The sequence below is a fragment of the Euprymna scolopes genome, chromosome 26 (genome assembly GCF_053919585.1).
Source record: "Euprymna scolopes isolate OS-2025 chromosome 26, ASM5391958v1, whole genome shotgun sequence".
NCBI lineage: Eukaryota > Metazoa > Mollusca > Cephalopoda > Sepiida > Sepiolidae > Euprymna > Euprymna scolopes.
The window spans coordinates 94,723,102-94,739,580 of record NC_136507.1 but is presented as its reverse complement, the minus strand read 5'-3'; the positions used below and the strand labels follow the sequence as shown (position 1 = coordinate 94,739,580).

Below are 16,479 nucleotides of genomic sequence, written 5' to 3'. Positions count from 1 at the left end.
TAATATCGGAATCGTCCCATCACTAGTAATCAATGGACAAAATACCTTCTGTGCCGATGTTTGTGTCTTTGGTTGCTTTGGTCTGTTTTTGACTCTTGCTGTTCACTCAGCTGAATTTTGATTATGCTCCAGAGTAAAGTGGTGGATCCATGTTTCATCCATTATATATTGCTGCAACCATGTGCATGCCTGCTCGACAACAATCATTGACTCCCAGTGCTGTGAACAATGGATTTCTATTCTTTCGTCTTCTCTGCTGGCAGTGTTGTTGTCTCTCGCACTGCTGACTGCCAAAGGGGAGGGCGAACACTGGTTCACAAGTATGAAAAAATAAAACTACTCCAAACACTTGAGAAACGAAAGGCTTCCAGCACATTTTCTATATATCAGTTGGGTTTGCATGCATGACTCCATTGCAAGAAATGATCCTCTACATGCCAACATCCACATCTACATCTTTTGTCAAGGCCGTGTTTGCCAGTTGATGTCGGCTCATCTTGACCTGCTCTGGGTCGCAACCTGTGCTCAACTCTCCCAAACTGGAAACTGTCTTCAACTGTTGTAAACTTAAGACTGTCTGTAAATTGCCTTCAACTGTTGTAAACTGTCGCAAACTTCACTATGATTCTTAAAACTGTCTGTAAAATCAGACATACAGTCATATATTTGGACTTTTGACCCAGTCATCTGACATACCTTGATTAACAATCCTATTTCAGCTTTCTTTGTATGCTTTGGTAAATAATTTCCTCCCCATTGTTTTTCCATTAACCTTATTTCCTATGCCGTTGTTCTGCTGATAAACTTATTTTCTTTTTTTTTTTCTTTTTTTTTTAAACTTAACGCTTTGAGGGGGGGGTAGAAACTGTTGCAAACACCACTTTGATTCATCAATGCATTGTTGTTAGAAAATATGACACCCATTTTGAACGCACAATTTCCTTATCAACAAACCGAGCATGCAGGGTTTCCCTCCATGAGTAAAAAATTTACTTTCGCCATAACTAATCTTTTTTTTAAAAAAATCCTAGGTATGGATATTGAAAAAAAGTGAAAAAGGAAGAACAGTTTGGGAGCAATTTTAACCCTATAATGCCTCTTAGAGGGGGCAACCAGAGTTATCTCGGAAAATCCCTTCTGGCGAAAATTTACTTTCACCATGACTAATGTTTGTGCAAAATAAAAAAAAAAAATTCAAGGAGTGGTTATTGAGAAAAGTGCAAACGGACGAACGATTTTGGGGCAATTTTACCCTTATAATGACCCCTAAGGGAGGCAACCAGAGTTATCCCCCTAAAATCTGTTCTAGCAAAAATTTACTTTCACCATGACTAATGTTTGTATAAAATTTAAAAAGAATCCAAGATGCGGTTATTGAGAAAAATGCGAACAGATGAACGGGAGTGAATTACTAGGTCCAATCCTTACTTTGTCGGGTGACCAATGTTCGTGCAAAAATGGTGAATACACTGTCGTTTGATATCTTCAACTCTTGTGTTATCTCACATAACTTTAACTTATGATCAGACAAGTTTGTGGAAACTTGACATTTTGCTGAATTCAGGCAACCTCGGAGTTCAGCATCATTTGTGTCCGTACGACTGCATTTAAAGTCAGCATTTTTTCTTTAGTTTTTCCAATCTCACAGAAGAGATGTTGCAAGTTTGTCTCTGATGTATCGTTATTTTCATGGAAAGTGTTCGACTGAGCTTCAGTCTATGGTCCCCCCTCGCCAAACTTTCACAAGAAACATTCGTCTAGCTGAAAACACTATCAATAATTCCCCCCACTCTTTATCTGTGCCTAAACCTAAACGTAGATTCCATGAACAAAGCTTCTTTCTTAGAACTGCACGCCTGTGGAATTGTCTTCTGTTTTCCTGCTTTCCGGCTGACTACAATATGGTTGTCCTCAAGTCTAACGTAAATAAGTTCTTGATGAGCTGTTCCATATAAGTTATCAAATTTACCGAATTTTCATTACTAATGATTACTATATTGTCCAATTTCTACTGTACACTCTTTAACACTTAACCTTGAGTGGCCTCTTGGCCTTGATAATGTGGTGATGCCTGTGTAAAAAAAAAATTGAGCAGATTTTGAGTAAGACTTGTCAAGCTATTACTTGTACTGTGTATTTTCCCATCAGAAAACAATGCTTTATCAAATTCAGATATTTCCATTGTTTTTAAAATTTGAAATCCGTTTCTGATAACTTTCACACATGCCATCTGAAGGTTAGTACTTTATAAAAATGTTAAAGACCAAAAATAACACTGTTTCATAACAAATTTCAAGTTAAAAAGAATTAAATGCCACATGAGATCTGTTTTCGTATAAAAAAAAATATTCTGATACCAAATCTGACATTTATTTTTCTAGATTAAGCATCGTTTTCATGTACTATGAATCATAATTTTATTATTGGTTACGAATAAAAAAAATGAAATTGAATTGTCAGTTTAAACAACATTCACCCTCTTAACCCTCTTGTGTTGAGTGTTATCCTCCCTTTTTATATTCCAGCAGCATTCTGCTAGAATGCCAAGGTTCCATTTTCCTTTAAAATGTTTCTCCATCACTGAAATATCCTGATGGAATCTCTCACATCTCACATCACTAAGATTCTCTGCAAAATTTTCAAAAATGATAATTTTGCAAAAAAAAACCTAATTAGATAAAAAAAAAAAGGCCAGAAATGTATGTACAGACGTCCGCAGATGTCTTGTACTTTTTTAAGTGTTGCACAGTGTTATTAAATTATTAATTGGCCAAATTGTCATGTTTGTAATATGAACAGGCAGGCTTGTAGAGTGAGTGAGTCAAGATTTATGACAAATTCACTGGGGGAGGGATGATTTGTAAACAAATAAAATCTAATAATCTGATTTGGCTCAAATTTTGATAGGTACCATCTGAAGGTTAGTACTTTATAAAAATCATGTCAAGCCCTGGACTTATTGAATGATGTGCTATTAACCTATTTTCGTACACTAAACTCTAAGCTGGTTTGTGATGACTAATACAGGGTGGAATGATAAGTGTTGTGCTCAAGAAACCAACCCTACATCTTTATTTTAAAACTTTTATTGAAAAAATCAATTCAGATAACTTGATTATGAAGTATGACTGGCATGTATTCAATGTAGCCACCTTCAGCCTCAATCACCACGTTGATATGGGTCCAAAACTAGGAGCATGCCATTTCCACATGCCGGTGGGAACTCGGCGAATACTTGGCAGATGGTGACGATCAGGTTGGCTTTGGTTTCGTGGGAGGTCAAACGAAGTAGTCCAGCGGGTTTAGGTCTGGGGAGAAGATGGGGGTCAGTGAGAGAAGGGTACAAAATCGTAGTACTCCTTCTGAAGCCAAGTCTGGGTCTCTTTGAACTTATGGGCTGGCGCTGAGTCCTGCTACCACACCCAGGATCTGCCAATGGCTACCTGATTTCACCAGGGGATCATCACAATTTTAAGCACAACTAGATAAACTTTGGTTTTGACTTTCAAACCGATTTTGAAGATGTGAGGTGGCATGATGTGGCCGTCACTTGAAACCACACTAAAGACCATAACCGTAGCCGGAAACTTTGTTTTCATCACCCTGAGTGTGTTCCTGTTATTCATGACAATCCAGCGATGCATTTTGGACGTGTTGGCATAATTTTGATTGGAAGAGAAGATGAGTTGTGCAGCGGTGTATCTCCGATCTTGCTCGTTGAACAGTGTGTCCCTTTCAGATATGATAGAATGCTTCTATCACTCTTGGGATTTAGTAGTAGATTGGTCTGCAGCAAAAGAGGAAAACTAGTTTTCATCAAACGGAAATGGAATCATGTCTTTTCTAGGGTGACAATTTTATCATTCTACCCTGTAATATATTATTTTTGTATTCATTTGTTTTATCTGTTTGTCTTGCAGGAATCCATCAAGAAGTTACGTCTGATTGACGATCGTATCATTCATACACTGAACACTACAATGCCGACAGCAACGTTTGAAAAAGGTGTTGATTCTGCTAATCAATGTAAACACTTGTATAATGATGTAAGTCAAACAATATGGCATGCGTTCTTGAACGATTGGTACTCATTAATTTGTCTTACGTTTCTAAATTTTTTTGAGATGAGGATTGGTTATTTGTATTATTTGGATTCTTCGGACTACTGTTCTCATCTTGAGTGTCATGTACACAACGTTTCAGGTGATGTAACATCCGGCATTCTTAAGATGTATCTAATCGAAAGCTGGAATGTTTGTCGAACTTGGGAATCTGCACAGAATTTTGAACGGAACCCTTTATTTACTTTACGGAGGTAGCATGCTCTTGTTCCATCAGCCATGACTAGAAAATGGTGCTAAGTAACACACTGAGAATTGAACCTTAAATCTTTGGGAGAATGTCACTTTACAATTGAAATTTTTCCAAGTACTTGAACCACTGCGCCATGAGTCCTTGTAGAGGTTACATCAACCAAAACATGAAAAGGACACTCATGATGAGAACAGTAGCCTGAAGAATTCAAATAATATGAATTAGTCTGTATTGATTTCATTATTTTATTGCTTGTATTTTTTTTTCTTTCTTTATCTAGTGAATCAGATTTTATTTTTTTAATTTTATTTTTAATTTTTTTATTTATTTTTTAATTAAAATAATTTTTTTAATTTAAAATTTAAATTTTTTTTATTTTTTAATAAATTAAAAAAAATTTATTCTTTAATTAATTTTTAATTTTTTTCCATTTTTAATTGATTTTTTTTATTTAAAATTTTTTTTTAAATTAATTTTTTTAATTTTTAAAAATTTAAAAAACGTTTTTAATTTTTAAAATGTTTATTTTTTTAAAAGATTTTAAAAAATTTTTATTTTTTATTTTTAAGTCTTTAATTTTTTTATTTTTAAAAATTGAAAATTTTAAAAAAAATTTTATTTTTTTATTTATTTTTAGAATGTTTAAAATTAAACTTAGTTACCAAATTATACTCTAATGATTAAATTATTAATTGACCAAATTGTTATAAGCCTGTAACTAAAATTCCCCTCATCATGAAAAAATAAAAATTTACAATATTTGTATCAGTTTAACAAAAAAACTCTTGCGCTTTTTAATTTTAAATTCGGATGAACATATCTCGACTCAAACAAAAATTTATTGATCGAAATAAGCACCATCAAAACCAACGCACTTTTGCCAACGCAAAACTAGTGTATTTATGCCAGTAACGTAAAAAATCTTGCTGTGCATTCAGTAGTGGTTTCTGGGCCAAATGCTTTGTTGATATTGTGATCTCTTTCAGTAGTTTTTCGGCTTAGCTTGAATTGAAATAAGAAAATGGTGCGAATTTGCTTTTTTTTTTTTTTCGTCTTGTATTCAATGTTCTGAAAAGAAGACAATTGTTTTAAAATGATTGTAATTTAAATAATTGGAGTGAAAATAATATATAAAGTAAACTTATAACGAAAACTTATTTGAAAATACATCATTTGAAATCAAAATTAAAAATTGCGCAAGAACTTTCTTCTCAACCTAATATTATGTACATACCCATGACAGAAAGAAAATTTTGGTACGCCAAAAATCAAAACGTCTCTCACTACCACCACAAAGCCACACGTCCATCTCTACCGGTCTTATTTCCCCCCCCCCCCCGACCTCACACTTATTATATATTATAACCAGCCATTTCTTATCTTCGGGTTTACATGTCCATCTTCCTTGGTAATCACTTTGCTTCTTTCTCTGACCACGTGTTGTCCTTTTTTCTTTTTTTTTTGTCATGTAAGCCCACGCACACTTCCTAATTTGCATATGTGCTGTTTTTCGGCTGCTGCTGCTAATACATTCACAAGTCCGCTATCCTATAGCTCCTACTGATATTTTCCTCATGTGCTCATACGTGCTGTTACACGTCTAGAGTTAGTTTACTGGCAGTTTTAGAAGTGGCAATGAGCTTTCGCGACAGCTTCTGACAGTTATAGTGCACATAAGAATGTGGGAAAATAGCAGCAGCGAAGGATGGCTGGCTTGTGAAGAGATTAGCAGCAGTAGCCGAATTAAGCGCATATGCAACTTAGGAAGTATGTGCAAGTTGGCGTGACAAGAGAAAAAGGGCACCACATGCTCGGTGCGGGGAAGAAAAACGTTGATGTCAAAGAAAATAGACGTGCGAAGGCGAGAAATGGCTGGCTACAGCTGATGTGAGGTCAAAGAAAAGTGTAAACTGGGCGAGATGATAGATGGCAAGAGATTTTAATGTGATTTCGAAACGGGAGAGTAACGGTAATAAATGCTTGTGTAACGCCACGTAATGTTACAACAATTTACGGACAGTTTTGGGTTTGAGACAGTTGAAGACTGTTTCCAGTTGGACACAGTCGAAGACAGGTCATAGCTTGGAGCAGATCGAGATGAGCTGACGGCAACTGATAAACATGACCTTGGCAGAAGACATAGATGTGGATCTTAGCGTTTAGAGGTTGTTTCCCGCGGTGGTGTTATACACACACCTAGAGCCAAACCGATATAGACAAAAAATGTTGAAGTTTGTTTTCTTTTGTTTCTCTTGAGTTTGTTTATTTTTTTTATATTTGTGAACTCGTATTCACCTGCTTGGCAGTTGGCAATATGAGAAATGACAATGTGACTAGAAGAGAAGATGAAAGAGAAAGAAGACTGGAAACAGCGTTGAGATTGGTGTTTGTTGTCGAGCGATTTCATGGTTCTATCGCACTTGCATTTTTTTTTTTTTTTTTTTTTTTAAATTTCTGTTTTTTTGTTTATCTTTTTTTGAACAGTTGATCACATCACATCAACAGAGAGGTGCTGCCATTAGCAACTGCATAAAAGTAATGTCTGACAAGGTTAGCAGTTTACGCGAAAAACGGTCCCAGAATCCAGACAGTCTATCCATTGTCAAGGACCTTCGGAAAGCACAAACAGTTGTAAGTTGGAAATTCTGTTTAAATTTTTAATTTAATCTGACTGTTAGGAAACCACACTAGGATTTTTACTTTGGCACCAAAATCAAGAGTCTAGACCAAGGGTCTCCACAGTTTTCATACAGATTAGGAGCTGACACTTTAGAGCTATGCAGGTCAAAATAAAAAAAAAAAAAATGACCTGGACGGATAAAAATTACTATCAAAACAGTAGCAGAAACTCGCCACGAAGTAAGTGAACAAGAGAAGATATTGTATTTTGAAAGGCTTGTATATAATGATGTTTTTCAGCTGTTTTCACTTGTGAAGTCATGCATTTTGGCTTCCAGTTAAATGTCGGTTGTCAAGAGAGAAAACGAGCCATTTCGTATTTTTTCTTTTCATTTAATTTCTTAGTTTATTCACTTGCAGACTTGTATATAATCATGTTTTTTTTTGGGGGGGGGTATTTCATATCATCCTCCAGCTAATATTGGGTTGTCAGGATAAAATGCGTACCATTTTGGGGTCTTCCTTTATGTGTCGGCCCCCGTCACTGATGGCGAGGCCCGATTATCTGAATTGTTTAAATCAACTGCTCAATACAATAAAAATGACGTTTGATAATTAAGCGGTTCCTGTTTTGAGCAACGGTTTTGTGTGTGTCGTTTAAATGTTCAAAGACTGCATTCAACATATTCATTAAGTTAAGATGTGCTCATATTGAAAAAAAAAATAATAATAAAATTTAAAATATATATATGTGTGTGTGTGTGTATAAATAAAACAAATAAAAAAAATATATATATATATATATTTCTTTTATTAGGGGTAAGCAGTTACATATGGTCGCTACAAATAGCCATCTGTTTAAGTCAAAGAGACTTCATCAGGCGAACTGGAACTTCACGACGCAAAAGGCTTATATATATATAAATTAAAAAAAGATGCATAAATTAATAAAATCATTAAATAAGTTAATAAATAAATCTGCTCACAGAGATAACTACACTATAGACACTTGCTACCATATCATACGGTATTCCTTTTAGGCCAGAGCCACATTGCATATTGTTCAGTTATCTCTGAGGCATTTACTTCCAAGCTGGTTTATAAGTTGATATAGAGAGCCTGCAACGAAACCTCTTGCTCCAATCTCAAAAGCTCGAAGGATTGCAACTTAATCTCCATGGGTCAGCTCTCTTTTTAGATCTTCATATTTCTCCGTTGTATTGGTGTTGTTTTTCTACCCGATTCTCATAAAGTCTTGTAAATTCAATCAAGATGAGTCTTTTCCTTGTTCTTGACAAGTGAACAATGTCTGGCCGTTGACCCTTTTCTTTTATAATTTTTGGATAATTACTTTGCCAGCCAGGGAGACCTGAGGTGACTATCCAATCATTATCGATTCCAAGAGTTTTTTTGACTATGTACTAATAATAGGAGAGTTATACGTTTTGATCCAATCTACATTTTTCCTCCCTCAGCAAAAAAACTTATGGCTTATGTTAGCTGCTTTGGGCTTCATGTGATTACTTATTGTTGTTGTCAGTTCTTCCAGTACCCTATTGTGCCACCACGAATATTTGCCATTAGCAAGGGCAACTCTGCACAAACTAAGAACATGTTCCATAGTCTGTGCTTTTTCTTTGCATAAAAGACAGGTTGAATCATCCCTCTTCTTCAATCTGACAAAGTTAGTCATTGACGGAAGCATGTCGTAAGTTGAGCATATTATGAAACTCAACCTTAGTGGTACCAAATGCCAAATGTCATTCCACGTAATGGAGCTTTGCATAACTTCTTCCCAGTTTGTCTATTGTCCCTGCTGTGACTGTTGAATGGCTTTTACGATCCTTTTGCTTTCCTCCTTGCTCCTTATTTCCTGAATGACCAGGTCTCGGTACTCTTTGGTTGTAGCCATAGACAATCTTTGAATGCTGGTCATTCTTAGTCCAAATTTCCCTGTCTGAGTAAGCCCAAGGATTTCTTTGAAAGCCAGATTTCCTTTCGCCTCATTTATAGCGTCTCGGACTTTCCATTTCCTCCCTGTTTTAAGAGAGGGCTGTACTGTCTTTACAACTGTTATTGGAATTGTCCAACATCATCTGGAATCTGACTTTTCCAACTTTGAACTCCTTTTCATTTTCATAGAATGGACTTAACGGTAATTTTAGTTTAGATTGCTTGCTGTATAGGGATACATTTGATAATCCAGGAGGCAAATTTTCTAGTATATGTATTGGTTTTTTGCTTCTATTGCCTCAACTGTGCTTATAGTTACTTCATATACGAGAAGAGACCATAACAGAATTGGGATGAGCATGTGTTGAAGACACCATACCTTGTATTTATCTTGAAGTGGACAGCGCCCAATTGTCTTTAGACTCATCGACAGTTTTCATTGTCACTTTAACCTGTTTGGAGTCTTTCAAGGTGTTATCGTACCATCTTCTCAAGGATTTATCGGTTCTTCTGAAACAGTAGGGATTTTCTGACTACCCACTTCAAAGCAGATATCTTGATGTACTTTTCTTTCTGAGGGAGAGGCTTCTGGACTTCTTAGGCTTGAAAGTCATTCTGGACCAAACCATCATTTCATCCATAATGCTGAGCAACTTGCAGGTCTCAGTTTCTTTTAATGTGAGGATCGTGGTATCATCCATGAAAGCCTTTAATGGTTTCATTTCGCATTCTTCACCTAATGTAGTAGGGCTTGCATTGTTTCCTGCTGCTTTGAGAATTATTTGCATAGCTAAAACAAAAAGTATAGGCGATACTGTACATCTCATTGGAATTCTCACGTTTAGTCTCATCCAGTTTGTTGTGTAGTCATTTATGATAAACCGCATATAAAACCGATCGAAATACGTTGCAATCATCTTGCGTATTCCCTGTGGGATGTGGTGTATCTGAAGAGATAATTGAATCATTTGATGAGGCATTGATCTATATGCATTAGCCAAATCGAACCATATGACATCCAAGTCAGTCTTGTTAATTTTTGCTCTTTGGATAGCCTCCTATATCATACTCCCATGTTCCAGACAACCTGCTATTCCAGGGATACCACTATTTTTTGCATGGAAATATCGATATACTTATTTGATAGTAAGTATTTTGTTGAAGCCATTACTGCAAAAAATATTTTTCCTTCTACATGAAGAAGTTAGATTGGCCAAAATTGATTTATAGTTTCTGAGTTTTGCTCCTTGGGTGTGTATACACGGACTTCTTTCATCCTTTGGTTACTGACATGGTTTTTCCATGCCAACCTCAAGTTTATACATAGCCATTTTAGCACTTTAGGGCACTTTTTGTTGAAATAAAAAGAGTATTCCATTTGGGCTTGGTGCAGATTGGTGAAATTTTTACCATGAATTTTGGTCTTTCCTATCAAATCTTTCTTGGAATTTTTATAATACATCCATTGCTCTTTCTGCTTCTCATAAAGTTGCTTCCCTCTATTGCACCAAACACTTTCTCACACTTGAAGCTATTCTCTATTTCTACAAATCTATTATCAGACCATGTATAGAGTATTGTTGTCATATTTGGGATGGTGAATTTCTGTCCCATTTGAGGGTCTTAACTCGCTTCCTGCTAGTTATTTTCCTCCTTCCTATATGCCTATTAATCTTAGCCTTTTCAAGACAAAGCTTAATAGGCATCTGTCTTTTCATTCTTTTTTACTGCTTACATCAATTGACTTCATGCTTTGTTCAGAGCAACTTACATAAAAAAGTAATAAATATTCATCAAATTTCCAGATCTTTTGGGTATATTAAAGGGTTACTATTCCTTAATGGTCACAGATCTAAATATTGATCAGGATCAACATCTGTTAATATCAATGATCCATCTGGAACTAGAGTATCAACAGGATTTTATGATTCTATAAGTATAGTGTGTTTTTTAAAAATTTTTAGAGGCGGCAAACTTTAAATTAAAATAAATCACAAAAAACATTTTTATTATATAAAATGTGGTTTATTTCGAAGATTCATTTTTCGCATTTATAATTTAAATACAATTTATAATTTAAATACAATTTATAATTTAAATGCAATTTATAAGTCAAATACAATTTTGAGCATTATGGCCCTTGCAGCTTGTGCGTATATGGCATAACCTAGAGGTCTTAATTTTCACAACTCTTATGTATTAAATTGGGTTGTATTTTGGCAATAATGTGGCAAATGTTGTTTTCCAAGTGATCTATTGTGTCTGGTTTATCAGTGTAGGTATGAGACAGTGCATATCTTCAAAGAAAATAATCTAATGGGATCAAATTGAATGAGGTGGCCAGTAGACAGGTCCATTTTGTAAAATTATTCTTTCATCAAATATTTCTCTCAATAAATTGATCATATGTGGCTCTGTTCTGCTAAACACACATGATGAATTGCCAAATTAAACTGAATTCAAGATAACCAATAGTTGCCAAATTTGTAATTATCGAAAATAGGTGTCAATTTAAAGTTTGCCACCTCAAAAAAAAAAAAAAAAAAAAAAATAGATATAAAGGCTTGATGGAATAATGACAAACATTTTTGTTGATCGCTGATCTATTTTTTCTATTTTCATGTACTAATATATTTTTCTTTTTCCAGCTCCGACTCATGCAAACGGAAGTAAATGTTGAAGAAGTGGTTAAGGATAGAAGTTTAAAAGTAAGTAAATATAAGCTATTACTAGGGCCATGACAACAGCATATTCTTTTCATTGTTTTGACTCTCGAGTATATATCCGACACAGTTAATCAACCGAAGATCACATCACTCTACATAAAAACATAAAATATCAATGGATATATACCTGAGAATCAAAACAAGGAAAAGAATATGCTGTTGTTATAGCCCTAGTTATTACCAAGCGTCGGGTTATATCTATGAACAACTTCACATTATATAATATTTAATGGCCTTTATGACCTTGTTGAACTAATTCGTTCAGTCGTAAATAAATGAATATAAGAGTATTAGTGGGAATCGATTCAAACACGCCTTGTACGTATTAGTTCAGTATCTGGGTAGATGCCAGATAGCTCCAGATTGCAACTGTCCATTGCTTACATTCAGTATGGCGTCATCTAAAATTAACAATAAATATTTTTTAAATCATCTACATCATAATGTAGGTCATCAAGAGTTAATGGCCTTGATACGGTTAAAGGCTAATCTGGAGAATAACTGACGATGGAAGGCTATGGAATGGTTGGATCACTGACAAATATGTTTGAGAAAAATGTGAGAAAACTCATTAATGGTACAAAGCCATGGAATATAAGGAATTAAAAAAAACAAAATGTGCTTGTTAAGATAGTCGACTGATCAACTTTTTAAAAATGTTGTTTTAAGCAAAAACAATATTACGTACTTAATCGTCATGTCGAAAATAGTAATACATCCAAAAATTATGAAAATTCATTGAGCAGAAAGTTGTGTATTGTTAAAAGTATTTTTTTTTTTACTGAAAATTGGGTAAAATTAGTTTAAGATTTTATTAAAGTAGACAGCAAGAGTCTACACACAGGAGACATAACCTTGAACGAATATTTTAGATTAGTTGTTCATGGCTGCAGGATATGTTGTCTATAGCGATAGACTTTTTTTATTTTTTTTTTTTTATTTTACTAAAAACACAATTGCAGTTGTAGTTGAAAAGTTTTCGTAATTTTTTAATATATTACTGTTTTCGAAATGACAATTAAGTGTGTGATATTGTTTTTGCTTAAAATAACATATTTAAAAAAAAAAAAAAATCAATTTGTCGACTTTATCTTAACCAGCATGAAAAAAAATAGTACTTCAAGATAAAAAAAAAAAAAATGAGCCAGTGATAAGTTTGAGATGGATAGATTCCAATCTAGAAATCAGCAATTCTTCCCTCTCTGTCACAAACATCGCTCATGGAATTTGAGGACCAAAGGACAAAATAAGGATGGATTACCACAAGCATTAAAAGTACGTCTGGTAAAGAGAACTGCGTTTATGACACAAGAGACAAAAATATAAGTGATTAGCTAATTGGTTGCAGTCTTTGTAAATTACACAAGCAAATAAAAATAAATTTTAAATGTATTTTTTTTTTTTTTTTTTTTTTTTTGACATGGAAGTAACCACTTATCAAGGCTTACAGCCCACTCAGGGATAAGGGTTATTGCATGTACAGTAATAAATGGGACAATATTGTAGTAATCGTTAGTAATGGAGATCTGATAAAGTGTCTTACTTAAGGGGGCGGTTTATCAGGAACTTGTTTATGTTGGACTTAAAGACATCCAAGTTGTAGTTGGGTGGGAAACGGGCAAACTGAAAAGAGTTACACAGGCGTGCACTTCTAAGAAAAAAGCTTTGTTCGTTGAATCTACGTTTTGATTTAGGTACAGATAAAGAGTGGGGAAAATTACTGACAATGGTTTAAGCTAGACAGGTGTTTTTCGTGAAAGATTGGCGAGGGGGGACCAGAGATTAGAGCTCAAACGAGCACTTCCCATGGAAATAACAATAAAATAACAGGCTCGCAACATCCCTTCTGTGGGAGAGAGGTTGCAGGGAAGAGAAAAGGGCATCCCCCACTAGGCCACAAAATCTATTTTGCACTCTGTCAAGGCAGAATAGGCTGTTTTTAGCAACTCCTGCCCAGATGTGGCAGCAGTACTCTTTATAATACATTGGTTTAAATGTAATTTTAAATCTAAAGATATCTGACAAGTAATTGTTCAAAAAATATGATTCTTCAGCAATATAAGGTGGTTTGGGATTTTGAGCTGTGAAGTTTTGAACCTCTTTCATGATTGATCTGTGCATATATTGGCAGTGACAATTTATATAAACATTCTTTTCTCATTGTCTAACGTTTCAATCCTTTGACCGATATCCTCTCACATACTTCTGGGTCAAATTATGCATTCCAATAGACAATGGTGGAAAGTCTCGTATTCTTCACACGGAATCTATCTGCGTGTGTGCAATCCATCAAATGTTTCTCTTCCTGGGGTCACCTATCAATATCCAACATTACCTACATAACACGCTTTGGTAGTCCATCTGATAATGGCCAGGCTCAGCATTACTTACCTTTGGTGATCTGATGGGAATGTGTCATACATAAATCACTTAGTGACTCCAAAATCATTTTAAAGAAATTTTTTGACCTGAATGATGTAAATTATTTTTTTTTAAATTTAAATTTTTATTTCTTTTCATCTTTTTTAAATATTTATTTTTTTTTTAGATTTCTTTGCATTTCAATTTTCAGAAAATTAAATCTTCTACATATTTTGTATTTTTTTTTTTTTTTTTTTTTTTTAATTTTTTTTTATACATTTTGTTTTAAATTACTTTTTTCTTTTTCAGGTTTTCAATGAGAGATGCCGAGGTGTATACAAACCTCCTATAACGTAGTTGTTATCTTAGATTTTAACAATTCTAGATTTGCTGCATTCTCTGCTCATTTAATGGTACTAAAATGGTTAAGATGAATTTCTACAAATAAGCCTGCCTTGTAGTCTTACTATTTTGAAGGTTTGGAAGTTTTTTTTTTAATTTCACTCTAGAAAATCTCTTAATAGTAGTTATTTGGTGAAATATTGATTTGAAAAGAAAAAAAAAATGATAAACAATTTTAAAATGTGATTTATATAAGCTAATTTTTTTTCTTTTTATCTCAAAAACGTGGAATGGATTTATTTTTGTAAATTTTTCATATTTGATCATGCAATAAAATGTTTTTTTTTACAAAAATTGTCTTAGTTATTTTTTTTTATTTTATTTTTTTTTAAATCATGTTTCTTACTTTTGTTTCATTTTATTTCAGTGAAAGTTCTCAGAAATCAAGGGGCCACTTCCTTAGGCTAACACTTGATCTCTATATGAGATACATAAATATTCAAATATTCCATTATTTTTTTTTCTCTCTCAAACATTGAATTCCAAAAGAAATTAGAAATATTAATTTTTTTATTCATTGAATAATTAACTACATTATAATATATCTTTCTTTTGGTTTCTTGGTCTTACTGAATTCCAGGACAAAAATTCACCTAGTCTGATGGAGTATCTAGCTTAGTGCTGTTACTATAAGCAACATCACTTGAAGAAGGTGTATCAATTCTATAAAAAGCCAATATATGGTAATCAAAGGGACTTCGATTGTGCTGCAAATGTTATTTTGAATATTTGGTCAACCTTTACTTATAGGGGAAAGTATCATGCCAGGTTGACCTGACAAACCTGACACTTGATGACCGGCATTTAAATTCTCGCCATGTCTAGTAGACCTTCAAGTTCTATAAATGTAAACTAACATATAAACAAATCACGAGTTATTTCCCCTGAATTGAATAATGTAAACCACCATTAATCACAAATTTTGTTGAATTTTGGGAGAAAAATTATTGAGTTTATTTTTATATATTTGTGAACAAACATAACTTTTGCCAATTTGGTCGGCAGTTTTCACTCCTCCTGGGAAGGGGAGGTGCTAAGTTTTGTTGTGGTCACTAATATATTTTCCATTAATCCTAAATTTTGGTGGATTTTAGATAGCTGCAAAAAAATTTTTATTTTTATTTTTTATTTTTTTATTACTCCAAACAAGGCGTATTGCCACTTTGAAGTAAGAAGCTATTATTTGGGATTGTGTCAACTGGAGACTGTGGGGAGTTGAGTAGTAAGATGTCTGTTCAGTTTATATTTAAACTTCTGCGTCAGTGCAATCAGGAAAGAAGGAAACGGGAACGAATTCCAAAGTCTAGCAGTCCAAGGGGAGGAACTATTAGAATAGAAGGCTCTCCGATATCTAGGGACATCAACAGTGAAGGGGTGGGATTTTGCTGCTTGTCGGGTTGGGAGTATGTATGTTGAGGGGACACAAGTGCTATAAGTTCATCAGAGCACGTTTGATTAGTATTTATAAAACAGACACAGGAAATGTAACATTGCGGTGATGAGACAGGTTGGAGCTTGGTTGATAGTGCAGAGATTTTTTATTTAACCCTGCCTAAGAGGGAAAGACTAGCAGTAGATGCACCAGTCCAAATGTGGCAACAATACTTGGGCAATTAGTAGTTTTGTAAAGATGTTTTCAGGTGTGAGTAATTGTAGTACAACAGAAGCAGGGTGTGTGTGTGTGTGTAGATGGTATAGTAAGGAACCTGGGGAGGGGTATAAAAAGTGGTAGTAGCAGAGCATGGGTGGGGGGGCGGATCAAAACAAAAGTAGGCAGAAGTGTTTAAAAACAAAAACAAAAAAAAGAGAGGTAGTAGACAAGCAAGCTTGTAAAGCGAAGGAGTAAAAAAAAACCTGATGTCTTAGTCAATGTCTCTATGGCGTGACCGGAAGTCACAAACATCAGAATTAAGCGTAGTCAATTGAAAAGGGAATGATGACTTGCTAAAATAGCAACGCAACAATCGACCCCTCCTTGTACGAAACTGCTGAGTTCACGGTAAAGGAATTAATGTTTTGGGCCAGTTTTTTTTATATTTGTCGTATGAAGAATTGAGGTTTAAAATGATACAGGTTTCATCAGGTTTCATCACCTCTGTCAAAA

The 16,479-nt window shown here is 34.4% G+C and overlaps 1 protein-coding gene across 3 annotated transcripts in view; it reads left to right on the top strand.

Moving 5' to 3' along the window:
- LOC145248278 (protein MIX23-like) overlaps positions 1–14,661 on the top strand; it is a 28,605-nt gene extending 13,944 nt beyond the window's left edge. For all 3 annotated transcript variants that reach the window (XM_080110150.1, XM_080110149.1, XM_080110151.1), the window contains 4 exons: positions 3,921–4,046; positions 6,799–6,945; positions 11,535–11,594; positions 14,283–14,661. In XM_080110150.1, the coding sequence (XP_079966276.1) occupies positions 3,921–4,046; positions 6,799–6,945; positions 11,535–11,594; positions 14,283–14,330 (381 nt within the window). In that variant the 3' untranslated portion in view covers positions 14,331–14,661. The remainder of the gene's footprint in view (positions 1–3,920; positions 4,047–6,798; positions 6,946–11,534; positions 11,595–14,282) is intronic.
- The last annotated feature ends 1,818 nt before the right edge of the window (positions 14,662–16,479 follow it).